This window comes from Chelmon rostratus, chromosome 2 (genome assembly GCF_017976325.1).
Source record: "Chelmon rostratus isolate fCheRos1 chromosome 2, fCheRos1.pri, whole genome shotgun sequence".
Classification (NCBI taxonomy): Eukaryota; Metazoa; Chordata; class Actinopteri; order Chaetodontiformes; family Chaetodontidae; genus Chelmon; species Chelmon rostratus.
The window spans coordinates 13417486-13432599 of record NC_055659.1 but is presented as its reverse complement, the minus strand read 5'-3'; the positions used below and the strand labels follow the sequence as shown (position 1 = coordinate 13432599).

General features: G+C 43.2%; 1 protein-coding gene across 1 annotated transcript in view; it reads right to left on the bottom strand.

The window, feature by feature from the left end:
* The window catches only part of trim62.1 (tripartite motif containing 62, tandem duplicate 1), a 35117-nt gene that overhangs the window by 3502 nt on the left and 16501 nt on the right, over positions 1-15114 (bottom strand). The window contains exons 3-5 of the mRNA XM_041952905.1: positions 8047-8142; positions 4523-4779; positions 3365-3480 (exon numbers count right to left, since the gene is read on the bottom strand). Of these exons, the coding sequence (XP_041808839.1) occupies positions 3365-3480; positions 4523-4779; positions 8047-8142 (469 nt within the window). The remainder of the gene's footprint in view (positions 1-3364; positions 3481-4522; positions 4780-8046; positions 8143-15114) is intronic.

Genomic DNA, 15114 nt, shown 5'->3' with positions numbered 1-15114 from the left:
GCCCGGGTTTTGATAGATAATGTACGTCGCTGAGGTTTCTGCCTCCACCCTCAAGACCAATGCACACAGACAGCATTTTTGACATCCATCACTCATCCAACTCAAGTCAGGTTGATTTATACAAGTCCAATATCACAAATCACAAGTTTGCCTGAAGGGGATATAACACCCTCTATCCCGAGACCCTCCATTCGGATAAGGAAAAACTTCCCAAAAAACCCCACAGGTATCACAAAACTGATTCACTTCCATTTTTATCAAAGTTATCAGTCCACGCTGACTAAAGTGGGAAATAAAATCAATGAATAACAACGACGCTGCTCTCTTCCTGTGTACTCCTCATGGAGCCTACCTGTAAACTATTTTAGTTCAGCACATTTTGCTGTCAGTCAGCTGTCTGGTCCTCTCTGCGTCGCAGAAGCTGCACAGCTGACGGGCAACGGGGGCAGTGTCAGTAGCACTTCTGCTCGAGTCTGGCTTGTGATGTGGAATTCCAGTAACACAGCGATGGTGAATTAAAGTCAATTTGTGGTGTTCAAGGACTTGACTGTTTTTGGAATTTTGCCTTTATCTGATTTTTTGACATTAGGGACAGACAGGAAATGTGGGGAGAGAGCAAGGGGGGGTGCAACGGTGGTCCCAAACCAGAATTGAACCAGGGACACAAGGAGAACTGTGAAACTAACAAAAAAATGATCGACATCGTATCTTTCTAGGGTGTTCCACAGAGAGTCGACAGTGTGCATCATTGTAAACTGGTTGGTCAGCTGTCTTAGTAGCACGGTGCAGTAATAAAGCAGCGCCAATGCAACTGCAGCAGATATGCAGCTTGGGGTTGTTGCTGTGGACAAGTCATAGTTGTCACGCATGATTTTTACATTGTGCAGTGTGGCTCTAAAGCAGCAGACATGCAACAGATGAAACATGGCGGTGAGTCCCAATGCTCAACTACAATCAACAGTCCGGGAACACTTCATCGAAGCAGACACAGATTCGTTTGAACAATCAATCCACGTTATGTCATTTTAAATAAACAGAAGTTAAGGTAGAGGATTCCCGCTGCCCCTGCAGTCACAATGCTACTGTCAAACACAGTCAAACATTATCTCCAGCTAAGACAAGCTGGCTGGGGGTTTAGGCCAATCAGATCAAGGTTCATTTGTAAACCGCCTTTAATTTACCTGCAGGTTGGTCCGGCCTACATTAGTTAACCCTTCACTGATTGCATCTGACACCTTTGTAAAGAGAATAGATCACCATTCGTGGGTAAGTTCTTTCGAGGAAATATAGTATTGTCCCTGTATATTATCCAGAGCAAAGACAATGAAAAGAGATGGTGCTGGAAAATCCATTCACCTCCACTGTTGTGGTGAGGGGGCAGAAATGTCAAATGATACAAGACAGATATCTTTAAACCTGGACCAATAAAACCAGCTCCTTAAGTGCTGACCCTTTAAGACCAACAACCTGGTAGAGATATTACAGTACATATATCACTACTGCCAGAGGAAAGGAGGTGTTCAAAGCCATGCCCTGCGGTAAAAGATGACTGATGGCTTATTATTATACGGCGCAACCAACTGCTGCTCGACTCTTATTTCAGGAAAATTAAACATGGAGTGTGACTGCGAACACACCACGATACATTTTTTACCTTCATGCATAAAATCGAGTCTTCAGAGTCAAGTGCTCTCAAGAGTCTGACGAGGTAGGTCAATTTGAGGGATATTAGACCACGCGAAGAGCGCAAACAATACAGCGAAGCAGTAATTACAGCGATGGGAGGAGCTGCTGCAGCTCGCTCCACAGGCTCCAGGCCGGGAGGAGGCTGTTTCTCTGTGCAGTTATGTGGTATTAGGGAGGGAGAATCTGCACCCAATATCTGCTTATTAGGGAACCATATGAGGCTGAACAATAAAGGCTTGTCCTCTTTGCTCTCTTTCAGCAGACTCAGGAAAGAATGGGAAAAGGGCATTTTTCCAGAGCCTCTGTATTTATATCAGCTGGGATAAATGGAGGTGAAATGTCTGGCACACGGCCAGCGGACAGGACAATGCCTTCTCGGGTCAATGACATCTCCAGTGTTTTTTACAATCAAGTCATTAAAATTTCATAACCTGAGTGCCTCTTTGTGCCGTAGAGAGAAACTAGCAAGCACACACACGCCGGCGGAGCAACCATTTATCTGCCGAACACGAGAGGGAGGAAAAAAAAAACAACAAAGAGCACAGGGTATGGTAGTTTTTCCCGCTAACCCATCAGTGACAGCGAGGGATGAGGGATGATGGGAGGAATGTCTTTATTTCGTCTCTGGCAACCGCTGGTGATGGATCGTAACCAATTGTTCCATTTGGCACCCAGTCAAGGGAGGCCAAAAACACTGCCTGGCCTCCCCTCAGCCGGCAGCGGGCTGAAATGGGAGAATTGATTGAGGGAGTAAAAAATTCCTCAGCACATTATTTTAAATAATCTCCTGTGAGTGAGTGATGGCTGCAGGGCAGAGGGAGTAGAGCTCCTCTTGGCACTGTCAAACACAGAGGGCCATCACCGCCCTCCAGGTATGAGCACAGTTTCTCATCCGAGGATGGAAAAAAAAAAAAGGCTCAAAGCATCCCAGAAATCCTAATGCAGGGCACGACTAGTTCGTGCACCCTGTGTTTCAGCATCAAACACTGAGTTACTGAAGCAAAATTAGCTAATAAATCTGTTTTTAAAGGAACAGTTACACATTTTTTGAAAATATGGTAACTCGCTCTCTTGCTGAGAGTTAAAAGAGAAAATGTATACTGCTCTCCTCTCTGTCCATTGAATGTAAGTCTGAAGCCAGAAGATGGTTAGCTTAGCTTAGCATAAGGACTGGAAACAGGGGAAAACAGCCTGTATGGCTCCGTCAAAAGGCAACAAAGCCCTCCTGCCAGCACCTCTAAAGCTTTTTAATTAACAAATCATATCTCGTCCGTTTGATCTGTACAAGAACTGAATTGTAAACAGCAATGTGTGGTTTTTACATGGAGGCCACTGCACCGAGCCAAGACATAGACGGGCAAAACCATGCAAAATCACATCGAACAGAAGAGACACAACACACTAATTTGTGACCTTTGGACAGAGGTATGCTATCCGATTCCCCATTTCCAGCCTTGATGCTGAGCTAAGATAACCAGCTGCTATAGTTATATTTAACAGACAGTAGAGTGATATCAATCTTCTCATTTAACTCGCTGCAAAAAATAAAGCAGATAAGCGTATTTGTTGATCCGTTCCTTTAACACCAGCAGTACGTTATGCTAGATGACACGCTATATATTTACTTGCCCGTGTGTTTGAGCTACAGACATCTCATGTTCCAGTCATGTTCACATACCTGGTGAGATATCCTGGAAGAGCAGCTTCCATATTGTGTACTGTAAGGGCCCCATATACTTGGATGTCGGGAAGTCTTCATACGTGAGGTTGGTCTCGTGTATCTTCCCTTTAATCCTTGGACAGAAAAACAGATCAATAACAAGTTTAAATCCAATTTGCCTTTTACAAATGACACTGCCTCTTGTTCAAGCCATAATGTCGATGCTTCAAGGTATTATTCTGGTTTGTGTCTTTGAAATGTGCCATTATTGACGTTTTAACAGCTGACAAACTGCTCCCTGAATCTCCAGCCACACAGATGAATATATTAGCGAGAGGGAGGGGGCAGAGGGGGCAGTTCAGCTCTAACACCATTAGAACATAATTCAATATGAACCTCCACATGAATGACTCAGTGCACTCCTACATGTACTCCAGAGTTCAGGCAAGACACTGAGTGCGCACCACAATGAGATCCTGAAAATAACAGCACAGTATGTTGAAAAAGGGACCTCACATGTTTGTGCTCAAAAAGCACCGGGACTTGATGCAGAGCCCTTCTCGTCTCTTGGGACTGTTCTAGCCGAGTGAACTACATTGATCGTACCCGCTGGTCCATCTAATCAACATTTCCAATCTCTACTCATCAATCATTCACCTCCAGTTTAGATTAAATAATACTTGTACCACAAAAAATACAGTTAATATTCTAACTTTAATCACTGTGGTATTTTGTAAAAAAGTAGATGCATGATATTTGATTATATCACTCTTTACAGCTCTGCATTCAACCTCATTAATCTGCTCTAAGATAATAAACTGTTCAATTAAATTGTCCTCAAGTAGCCCTCCCAGATTAAACATTACAGCTGCTTTATTTCAGGCCTAATACACCATCTGTTCAGGGATTAGCTGCTGCTGCTCAGATCTCAACTTTCTCCAGAACTCAAGCAACCATACGTTCAGCACGAGCAGAACACACATTTAGCATGCTGTGAGTTTTTTTTTTAATCATTTTAAAAAATTGCACATTTTATGGTTAAGTGTTGATACTTCAAGAGTTGATAAAAACCTGCTCCTTCTTGAGGCAAATGTGTTTACAACCACATTTCTTTTCTTATTGGACTGCAGTGACGATACCGGGACTGTTTTAGCAAACTCGGGGCAGGTGAAGCACCTCTCAGATGTGACGGCTACTCCCTCCAGGAAGTCGTGTCGTCCCGTCTCGTTGAGGCGCTCCTGCAGGATCTGGATGCCCTCCTTGACGTCGCGCAGCTGCTGACTGTAGCGCTGGATCTTGTGCTCGATGTCGGCCAGCTTGCGGGCTGTGTCCATCTCCAGCTCCTCCAGCATGCTCTTCTGACGCTCGCGCAGGAAGCGGTGAAGGCGCTCAAAGGCGTCGCCGATGGTTGCCCGCAGGCTTTTGGCTGAGGACTGAAAAAAAGAGGCAGAAGGTGATTAATTTAAGAAAGCACCCATAGCAAACCACCCTCAACTGGGCTATTTATTCCTGTAATTTTAAGACAGTGAAATAGACTTTGTACAGTAGTTGTCGAGCATCTCGGTCACAATAGCCTGATGCTTAATTAGACACGGGTCAGTAATTCAAGGGCTCACAAAGTGCTCTAAATTGTGTTAATATTACACTAACATTCATTCATTGATTCAGCTTGTACAAGCATTGATTTTTAGTGGCTCTCTGAGAGGAGTGTGTGTACAACCTTCCACTGAGATAATAAAGTACCTAAGTTATCTAACCCTAACTTTAACCCTAATAAGGAAACCCTAACGCTAAGCCTGGAATAATAAGGTCACAATGTTTGAGTGAGCAGAAACAAACACGAATTCACTTAAATAACCCAAAAAAGGGGCTCGCAAATGACGCCCTGTGTGTGAAGACGGCTGATTACAAGACCGGCAGACAGGCAGAGATGCTGAAGCTATCTGTTTGCAGGGGACAGCAGACTGGGAGCTGAAGAGCAGAGGAAACTGATTTGTAGCTGAAGAGGAAAAATTGGAAGCTGGACATCAAAGAGAATGAATCATCTGAGTGTTAGCAGTGTGAGTGTCAGACAGACGGAACAAAGGGGTGTGATGTGAAAACCCTGTAACAATCGCACAGAGAGGAGCAGGAGCCTTTCAATTTGAAGCTCCTGAGGAAAGCAAAGACTGGGCTTCGTTCAGACATCGTGTTTAAAAGTTCCCCCCTCCGTCCTTCACAATCAGCATTTTACTGAAAAAGTTGAGCTCCTGTTTGTACACAGATTCAAAATAAATCTATCAAAGAGCATCTCGGAACAAGAGAAAATTAATGACTACTGACTCACAGCGAAATTGATCTAAACAAGAATTTTGCATGAATTTATTTTCTCTGTTGGCAACTCCTCTGATCTTTTCAGGAGGAGCTGGATTTAGGAACTGTGATCTGAGGTTTAATTACACAGCAGGCCCACTTCTCCTGTTCTTTCAAAGGCCAGGGGGAAGGTATTCTCCCTCTGCCTGTGGGAACCCATTCAGATGACTATTTCATGCAAGCATGAGAGCTATGACATTAAGATGAGCTGTACTGCAGCCCTCCTTCCTAGTTAGGTATTGAAAACTGATGGCATGGAGGAGGAAGAGGGGGAGGACTGTAGCAGCCCACCTATCAGTCTCTCAGTGACGTGTCAGCGGCTTTGCCCAGCAGGCTGTGCAAGAGAGGGTGTCTGTAGCCCTTAGAGACAGGAGGGTGGCTACCTTTCAGGGAGGCATGTGATTATCAAGCGAATCCCTGGTGGGCATGTGAATAGGACACAATGCCTATCCTTCAGACGGACACACACACAAGCCAAGGACTCAAATTGGAGTGCAAGGCAGGCACATTCACTTAAAATGAGAGCGCTGCTGCGGTGATTCTTCCACAATCTTCTTACAAGAACAAGTAAAAAACAGTAAAGGGGAAAAATACTGATTTTGCACATCAAAGTCCATTTACAGGTCTTGAGGAGTACTACTGCACATGGGAAAAAAGTTGTATAAAGGCTTTTATGGCTTCAGAGGGAGCTGACTGAAGTCTGATAAATCGCCTCAAGTGATGCCACTCAAGTCAGCGTCATTTGGTTCTGAAGACTTCAAGTTTGAAAATGAAAAAAAATCTGGAGGTGTTGAGGTAAAAGGAAGTGAGCTTACCAAACCTCTGCAGCCCACTCTCATTTCTGCTTGTGGCTCGTGGTTCAAGGCAACATTACCCGCTACTAGCTTAACACACCCAAATCTTCGGCCAAACTGTCATTCTGTTACAAACAGACAAAAAAAAAAAACTGTCCAACGTGAGTCTGACAATAGTATGGGAGTGCATTGCAAAGCTGGTGGAGTGCTCTTGACAAAAATAAGGAGAAAACCAACTTCACGCAACTTCAAATTCACCAAGATGAAAACATTCAGGGAGATGTTTCATTATCAGCCACCTCAATGTATCAGAGATCAGTGAAGTCACGGTGTGGCTGTCTTCCAGGCAGAGCACTCTGCGCAAATGGATGTAAATCTAATGGGATCAGCTCATTCTGCGGCTGAAAGGCCTGCTTCAAGCAGTCAGAGCGAGTCGATGGACGGGCAGAGACGGACAGGGGCCAGGCTCCGTCTGGCAGCGGAGGGTCCTGCAGTGCAGAACTCGAGAAGAAAGATGAGTGATGCTGCGACATCGGACAGCAGGTACAAAAACAGGAGGAAGAGGAATGTTCTCACTAAATGACAAATAACGCTGACTGCTGCGACATCGTCTCTCCGCCAGAGGCCTTTCCCTGGTCAATAGCTTCAATGTCACCACAGGGCAGAGAGGAGACGTGTGTGTGTGTGTGTGTGTGTGTGTGTGTGTGTGTGTGTGTGTGTGTGTGTGGGGGGGGGGGGTTCAGGGACTGACATATCGAGCGGTTGTTCATGGTTCGCTGATTAAAACAATGTGTCGAGCTTAAACAGCCGCTCAATAAACCATTTTACCTGTCGGAATTTAACTGTCAGTCCAAATCAGTTTGGAAGAAAAGACGGATAATCAGTGACTGCACACGTTAAACAGACCTGTCCTTCATTTTCTGACACTTTTTAGAAGAGCCTTAATTACTGAGCATTACTTTGACTGATTAAGATTAATCCGTTACATTTGATTGCTTAAGATGCAACAAGGATGCATTGATTCTGTTCATATCCACGTAGTCTGTTATGAGTGACCGCCGATGTCATTTGTTGGTGTATAATTAATTACTTGTTAAATAAAAATGAGAATTCCTGTTTCTTGATTAGAATCTTTCCGTCTGTAAAATGTCTGGATGGTCAGCTCACTTTCATCGAGCCCAAGATGACATCCTAAAATTGTTTTTGTCCGACAAAGCAAAAATCAAACATTAGAGCTGATGGAGCCGTCAATTCACTGATTAGCCTATTGGAAGAATCCTTAGTTATTTTTTGGTGCAAAAATGGCCAAAAAATGTTTCCTGATGTTTTTAACATTCTGTGATAGAACATATCACAAATGAATCCTGTTTATCTACTAATCAATTAATTGATTTTTTTTTTTTTACATTTTTATGAACTATATAGATAAGAAAAATTATTTTTAGTTGCAGCCATATGCACCTGAATGATTGCTGCAGGTGCAGCTCTAAATATGAGAGCTGTTCCTTTCTTTTTCTTTTTCTTCTTTTTAAAAAAGGGGAAATGTTGCAGTACCTTGGTCTCAGTCAGTTGTCTTTGCAGGAGCTGCAGGGCCTCAGTATGTCCCTTCTCACTGTCCTGCAGGGAGGCCAGCTGCTCCTTCATCTCCCTCTGCAACGCAACAAAACAACAACATACAACAGGTTAGTAATTACTTATTGGAAGTCAATAACAGAACAGAAGAATATTGTTCGCAGGATTTCCTTAAATACTGTATCACACAATGTAAAACGCTCCACTTCTTTGCTCAAATAATGTCTTAAAAACACTCCCAGTTGCTTAAAAATATTGGCAGTATATCTGGCGGGCAGATATTTTTGCAAGTCTAAATTGTATTATATTTATTTAAATTGTATTATTTGTGTAACAGCTCTCTTTGCTCGGGTACGAGGCAGAAAAGATTTAAGCCTCAGCTACAAAACAAGCAAGGCAGATGGAGAGCGAGATATGAAAGAGATAAAATGAAGTCTCTGGAGATGCTGGGCTGTGTCAGAGAAAACTGGGTCTCATCTCTAGTCAGGCACACACTGGCAGAACCTGCACCGCTCAGCCACCTCCAAGTCTCCCCAAGGCAGGAAAGAGGCTCTGGAGGAGCTGGCTGGGACGCTGCTGTCACAAATGGCACAGAGTTTTTATGCAGGTCCCCTGTGCCAACAACAGTGGTGCGCTCAGATTTAGGTTTTAGGATGGAAGTGGTTTAGCAGATGCCCACCCTTAAGTAGAGACTTGTTTTTACAAATATGCAAAGAACTGTGCGTACAAGACACTTTGCTAATCAGCACTCGGATGACGTTTTCATACTGAGTAAATAACAAGGTATGAGATGGTAGAGAGTTTGAAATTAACACAGAACTGTGCTTTGAACTAAATGCTAGCATCACGTGGTAACACACTCACAATGACAATGCTAACATGCTGATGAAGTATTTGGTCATAAACCCAAGTATTGGACAAATCAATCTGCTTACAAACCAAGCAGCACGCCAAAGTCACACACACACACACACACACACACACACACACACACACACACACACACACACACACACACACACACACACACACACACACACACACACACACACACACACACACACACACACACACACACACACAAACGATTTCATGTCTTATGCTGATGCATTTTGGCAAACAAGCCTTCAACAGACAGCACTGCAAGAGTGGTATCTTCCTAATTTTACATAGAAAGAACAATCATCCCCAGGTACGAATTGTGGATATACTAACTTCTGTTACTACAGTGAACAATAACACAAAATACATTTTTTAAGGACACAAAGATAGACGACCAATCAAAAGTGTGGAAACCACCAAAAACGATGTGTTACAGTCAGATGGCTGAGAGGACTACTCTATACTTCTGAATGGTCTCTCATGGTTTCAGGTTGTAGAAAGTCCTCTTTACAAATAATAATATGTGATTTTGTACAGAGGGTTTGCAAACTGACGGGTCACTGACGCTTTTCTGGACTGGAAAACAAACTCAAAATTGAAGGGAATGAAAAAAAAAATGGTTAAAACAGTATTCTCCCCCATCATGCAACACTAACACAACTAAATGAAAGGTTTAATCACTTAATTACTGTTCTTTTGGTGCCAAAATTGTTTCAAATGTAAATAATGTTGTCTCTGAGTTATGTTAAAATAGCCATTATTGAAGCAAAGAAGGAAAACATCACTGTTACAGGTGATTTCAAAATTTTGAACAGTAGTGTAACATTGCACCTGGACCTCAGAGCCTTGTTTCGCCGCATCTGAGCCTGAACCAATGCAGCATTTAGTGAGTTGGCAGGTAAAATACTATTCTGGTGACTAGACAGTCTGGATTACTGCTCATTGAGAAATGCAGGGTGCTGACGAACTGAAGTTTTATAAAAATAAAACAAAAAAAGCACAATTATGCTATAATAAATGGGCCTGAAGTACAAACAGTTATTCACAACACAGCTACAAATCAAAGAGAAACTGTGCATTGAACAAAAGCCTCATATGTGAAATAACAATTTATGTGTGGCTGTAAAAATGGCATCATTTCATCTGCTCTGAAAATGTTTATTAAAGGAAACAACCCGACACAAGCCTGATTTATTTCAAAGCCCTCTACTAAGCCACCCCTGCTGCTGGTCTCTTTGCTCAACCTGTGCGCCACTGTCTCTGTGATCCACAAAGTGTCACCTCCTAACCACTGACTGCAGCAAAATAAAAATAAAAAAACAAAAAACCCACCAAATGGAACTGTCAGCTTAGCGGGGCACAGAAAACAACCATCACTCAGCTACGGGTCTGAAATAAATGCCAGAATAGATCTTCACTGACAGGAAAAATACATAACAATTTAACCATCTAGACTAGAAGGGACAAAAAAGGTTAAGGTACGAGCAGAGAGGAGAAAGCACGCCTTGCATCAATTTGTGCTGTACTAGAAAATCCTTGACCTCGATCATTAGCTGACAAATTAAAAAAGAGTAAATGTGGGCTGTTGAACATGAAGCATGTTTCTTCTCAAGGACAAAAACAGTGGAAAACAATGGTTGGTGCAATGAGGGAGCGTGACTCTCCATGCTAATGACAGGAGTGCGGCAGGCTCAGCAGGCTCTCCGCCTCATCGCTACACGCTTGTCTGCAGCAGGTCAAAGGCTGCTCCCACACACACTGAAATAGACCAACACTGACAGACTGGCAGAGAAAACATGTTCCTCCGCTCTGCTGCCGCACATCGTCTGACTGACTGGTCAGAGAAGGGCAATTTTAACTGTACCAATAGATGGATGGATTTATCGACACGACCCCACACACCTCTGAAAACAAGGCAGAAGGTTACTTTTAATAGAAAGTTTTAGATTCAAATTGTCTCAGTTTTTTGCGACACTGTGTCGAACACAAACAAAATATGATCATTCACTTATTTGTTTTGGACATATATGGACAATATTTAATATTTTACCTCATCAGCATCATTCATTTTTGTAAATATCTGCTTATTCTGAATTTGATGCAGCAACACGTTTCAAACAAGTCGGGACAGGAGCAACAAAAGACTGGGAAAGCTGTGGAACGCTCCAAAAACACCTGTTCCACAGGTAAACAGGTTGATTGGTTACAGGTGATGGGATCATGACTGGGTATGGAAGGAGCATCCTGGAGGGGCTCAGTCATTCACAAGCGAATAAGGAGCGAGATACACCACTTTGTGAACATATGATTATATAGAGGATCAACCGTTGATGGTAAACACTGTAAGTTTTTGTTAAAATTTTGCACAGCATCTGATCACGTTTGAAATCGGAGTTGCAACAAACTGGATGCATCCACTCTGTTCCTGTAATTGAATAGATCTTGATGCTGAAATTAAATACACTGGAGAATATGTACAGTGCTTAACATCTTCACACACTTCAAGGCCCTGAAACCTCCTCCATAACATGCAATTACATAATCCTCTTTAAGCTTCCTGGAGGCAAAAACTGTCCTTTGAGCATCCTACAGATGGAGATTTTCTGTGATGACATTTCGAGCAGAAACTGAGAGAAAGCCACAGCTGTAGTGTCCATTACTACACACGGGTAAGGAGTTAGGATGTAATTCACTGGCATCTACAGGCGTAGATGAGCGTGCATGATACCAAAACAAACCATTATCATGTGACAAAACAAAAGCAAAAAAAAAAAAAACAACACCAAAAAAAATACCCCAAATGAATGAACAGTGGTATCAGCAGAGATGCTGACAAGGAAGCTTGTGTGTGCTGTGTGTAAGTGTGTGAAGGCGTCTCTCTCCTGTCCATCGCATCTGGCCAACACAAGTCTGACATGACATTTCCCCAGGACGTCAAGATGCAGGAAATGGGGGTCACGGCTGGGGGATTATAAATCTAAAACTCATTTCATCCTGCTGTCATTCCCTTCTTCCTCTCCTGTCAGCAAGGTCAGCAGCTCTGGTAGATATTTACAAGAAAATAAATGAATAAAATCATAAATTCTTCAAAAATGTGCATGGGGGTGAAAATTCCTGAAACTTTCCTTACAGCTGCGAGCTTGATTACATTCAGCAGCTCGTTCAGGATTTAAAGAGCGTCACCGGCTTCAAACTGCCAGCCCCGATGAAGAGGCGAACAAAACAACATGCAGTGTCACAGCATGAATAATAAAAAGCCTACAGGGTGGAGAACTTCCCCTCACACAGACAGGACTAGCTTCCAGTGATTTCAGTCACATGCACTGCTGACAGGAAGAAAACAAACAGGGAAAACTTGCAACTCATCTCCTTACTGGAAGAGATACAGAATGCAGAACCAATACGCTACTTAGGCTTATAATTACAGTGGGAACGCTTTCATCTGTTTATCAGCAGACAGAACGCAAACCCCAGCAGAGCCCGCAACAACTCAACGTGCTGCAAGTGATTTTCACAAGGACAGTTTGGCATAACCTTCGTCGAGCTGAGGGTGTAATTCTGTCAGGTAGCAGACAGGGTGAGTAAACAGGACGCCAGCCAATGACAAAGCAGTCAACACACTGCAGCCGTGACAGACAGACAGGAAGCTTTATAGCCTGGTTCTAGTATAATATGGACCAGATCTGAAATATGTTGTCCACACCCAGGTACAGAATCACAGGGGCAACAACATACTGTAAGTTCAAGGTTATCAGCATGGATATTACAAGAGAAACAACAGTTTGCTTCCCTTGTAACAGTACATTATGCACCAAAACCCAATAACTCCACTATTTTTCCTTACTATCAAGTATACATAGACAACTAAATCCTACAAGATCTTTAAGGGTGCTTTCACACCTCAGCTGTTTGGTTCAGTACAATCAAACTCTGGTGCATTTACCTGTTCGGTTTATTTTGTTTGGGCTGGTGTGAAAGCATCAGTCTAACTCTGGTGTGGTCTTCAAAAAGCACTGGCCAAGATCCACCTGAAAGCGGGGTCTCTGGGCGGCTGAAAGTGGTCCACGCGGCAGAACGGACCAAACCCAGGATTTTGTGCTAAACTACTATTTAATCCATCTGCTAATTTTTATCTTTTAAGAGAAACTGTTGGCGATAAGCGATGCATAGCCTTAATTTATGCAAGAGCAATTGGTAACCATGGTAACCAGGGTCACCACATGCAGAGATTTCCTCCGATATGTCAGAAAGTGAAAAGGTGCTTTAAGGTGGTGTCCTACCACACAGTAACTGCCCCTCCATTACATTATGGTACAAAATGCCTGTTCACCAGTCTCTATATCGTACATTAGGATTTATAATTCTCACACCCACAATCACGTCTTTGTAACAAAAATACAGATAATATAATTAACTTGCAAGGCTCAGTAAAGTGCTGCATGACATGCTGTCAGTCTGTGCAATTTGATTTCCCCTTGTATGTCCATGCGTTGAAGATGCAGGATGACATCATCAAAACTGTCCAATCGGCGTTAAGCGTTAGTCCACATTACTTTGTGCTTACAGCTCTTGGTTTGTTTGCAATGAGTCAGTGTGAGCATGAACTCAATGGCAGCCTGACAGCAGGAAGAAAACAATAAATTATTAAGTCAGCAACAGGAAAGATGAAACGCCAACACTCACCTCATTACTGGATCTCGCTGAGAGTAAACATGGCACAAGCAGGTAGAAATGCAAAGAAACAAAACAGCAAACAGAGAAGAGAGCCAAGACAAATAATCTGCTTGTGCACCAAAGAAAGTTGAATTTTACAAAGTGCTGCATTTTCTAATTGGGACACAAAAGCCAGGAGTGAGTGGAAATACATAAATAAACCCAACAGCGCACTAAGCAGGCCTCTCATCAGCAGGTTGTCCCGATGGAAACATGATGACAAGCGACTAGCCTGTGCGTGGTCCTGTCCTCGCAGTGCGAGGACCCTTTCACAGCACTCACTGCCAAACCGAGTGCAGCCTGAAGACACTGACAAAGGCAGCAGAGAAAGAGCTAACAGCCGACCTCTACGAGCAGACAGCAGCTACTGATGTCACAAGCACCGAAATACTCGCCGTGATATGGGGTTCGTGTTCTGAGGTGCAAGATTTTCTTAATCTTTTCATTTTTTTCTCTCCTCTCTGACACACTGTTCTCAACATCCATTCAGTGCAATAACAAAATGCAGACCAATAATTTCTGGGAATCCAATGCATTGTGTAAGCACACAGTCTTTCAAAATCTTTCTTTATATGGTTTACAGGCCTATTTATTTTAGCTGTGTGCAAAGTTAGGATAAACTCTGGGCTAAAACAATTTCAGGCCAGTCATAAAAATGTTTCACCTGTCTCTCTGGTGTGACGGCAGCCCCCCTCCACTCCCCTCCCCTGGCCCCCGAGCAGCTACCAAAAAAAAAAACTTGTGAAGAAGAAACAAAAAGCAGAACAATAAAAGTGCTGTTTCAGGCTGCAAACCCTGGTGTATTTGTTCCAAGACATCAAATTGAGCTCAAGCTGCGCCTTACATCCCGGAGCCTTGTTTCCTCTGGCATCAGCAGAGCCTGCAGCCTCTCCAGGGGGACGAGTGCGTCCCTGCAGCCTGAGCTCAGCCAGCAGAGCAGGCAGAGGCCAGCTGAGCTGACTGCGCAGGACTGACTCAGAAAGCTGCAGGACAGAGACACACTTTTCACCTCCAACATCTGTCCTAGTGAGACGGGGGCAGCCTGAGACAAGAACAGCCCGAGCAGTACGAGGGCATGTGTGCATCCACTACACAGGACAGGCTGAGGTGCTGCTCAACTTCCAAAATATGAGGTTTCAACTGTGTGCTTCTCACATGCCAGCCCCCCTGTAAAGTTGACTCCTCAGTTACAATGACGGTCTGGTTTAGTGACAGTTTGTAGTCATATATGATCATTTTTATTCAGGCTGCAACTTATTTTAATTACTGATTGTATTTCTCAACAGTTTAGTGCTGGAAAGATTACAAAATCGATTAATCAATTGACATGCTGACAAGTTTGACAATCAATTAACTGCTTAACGCCAAACACTGGTTCCACCTTCTCAAATGTAGTAAACATAAATAGCACGACTGTATATTAAAGGTGGACGGTACACTGGTTTTCATTGCCGT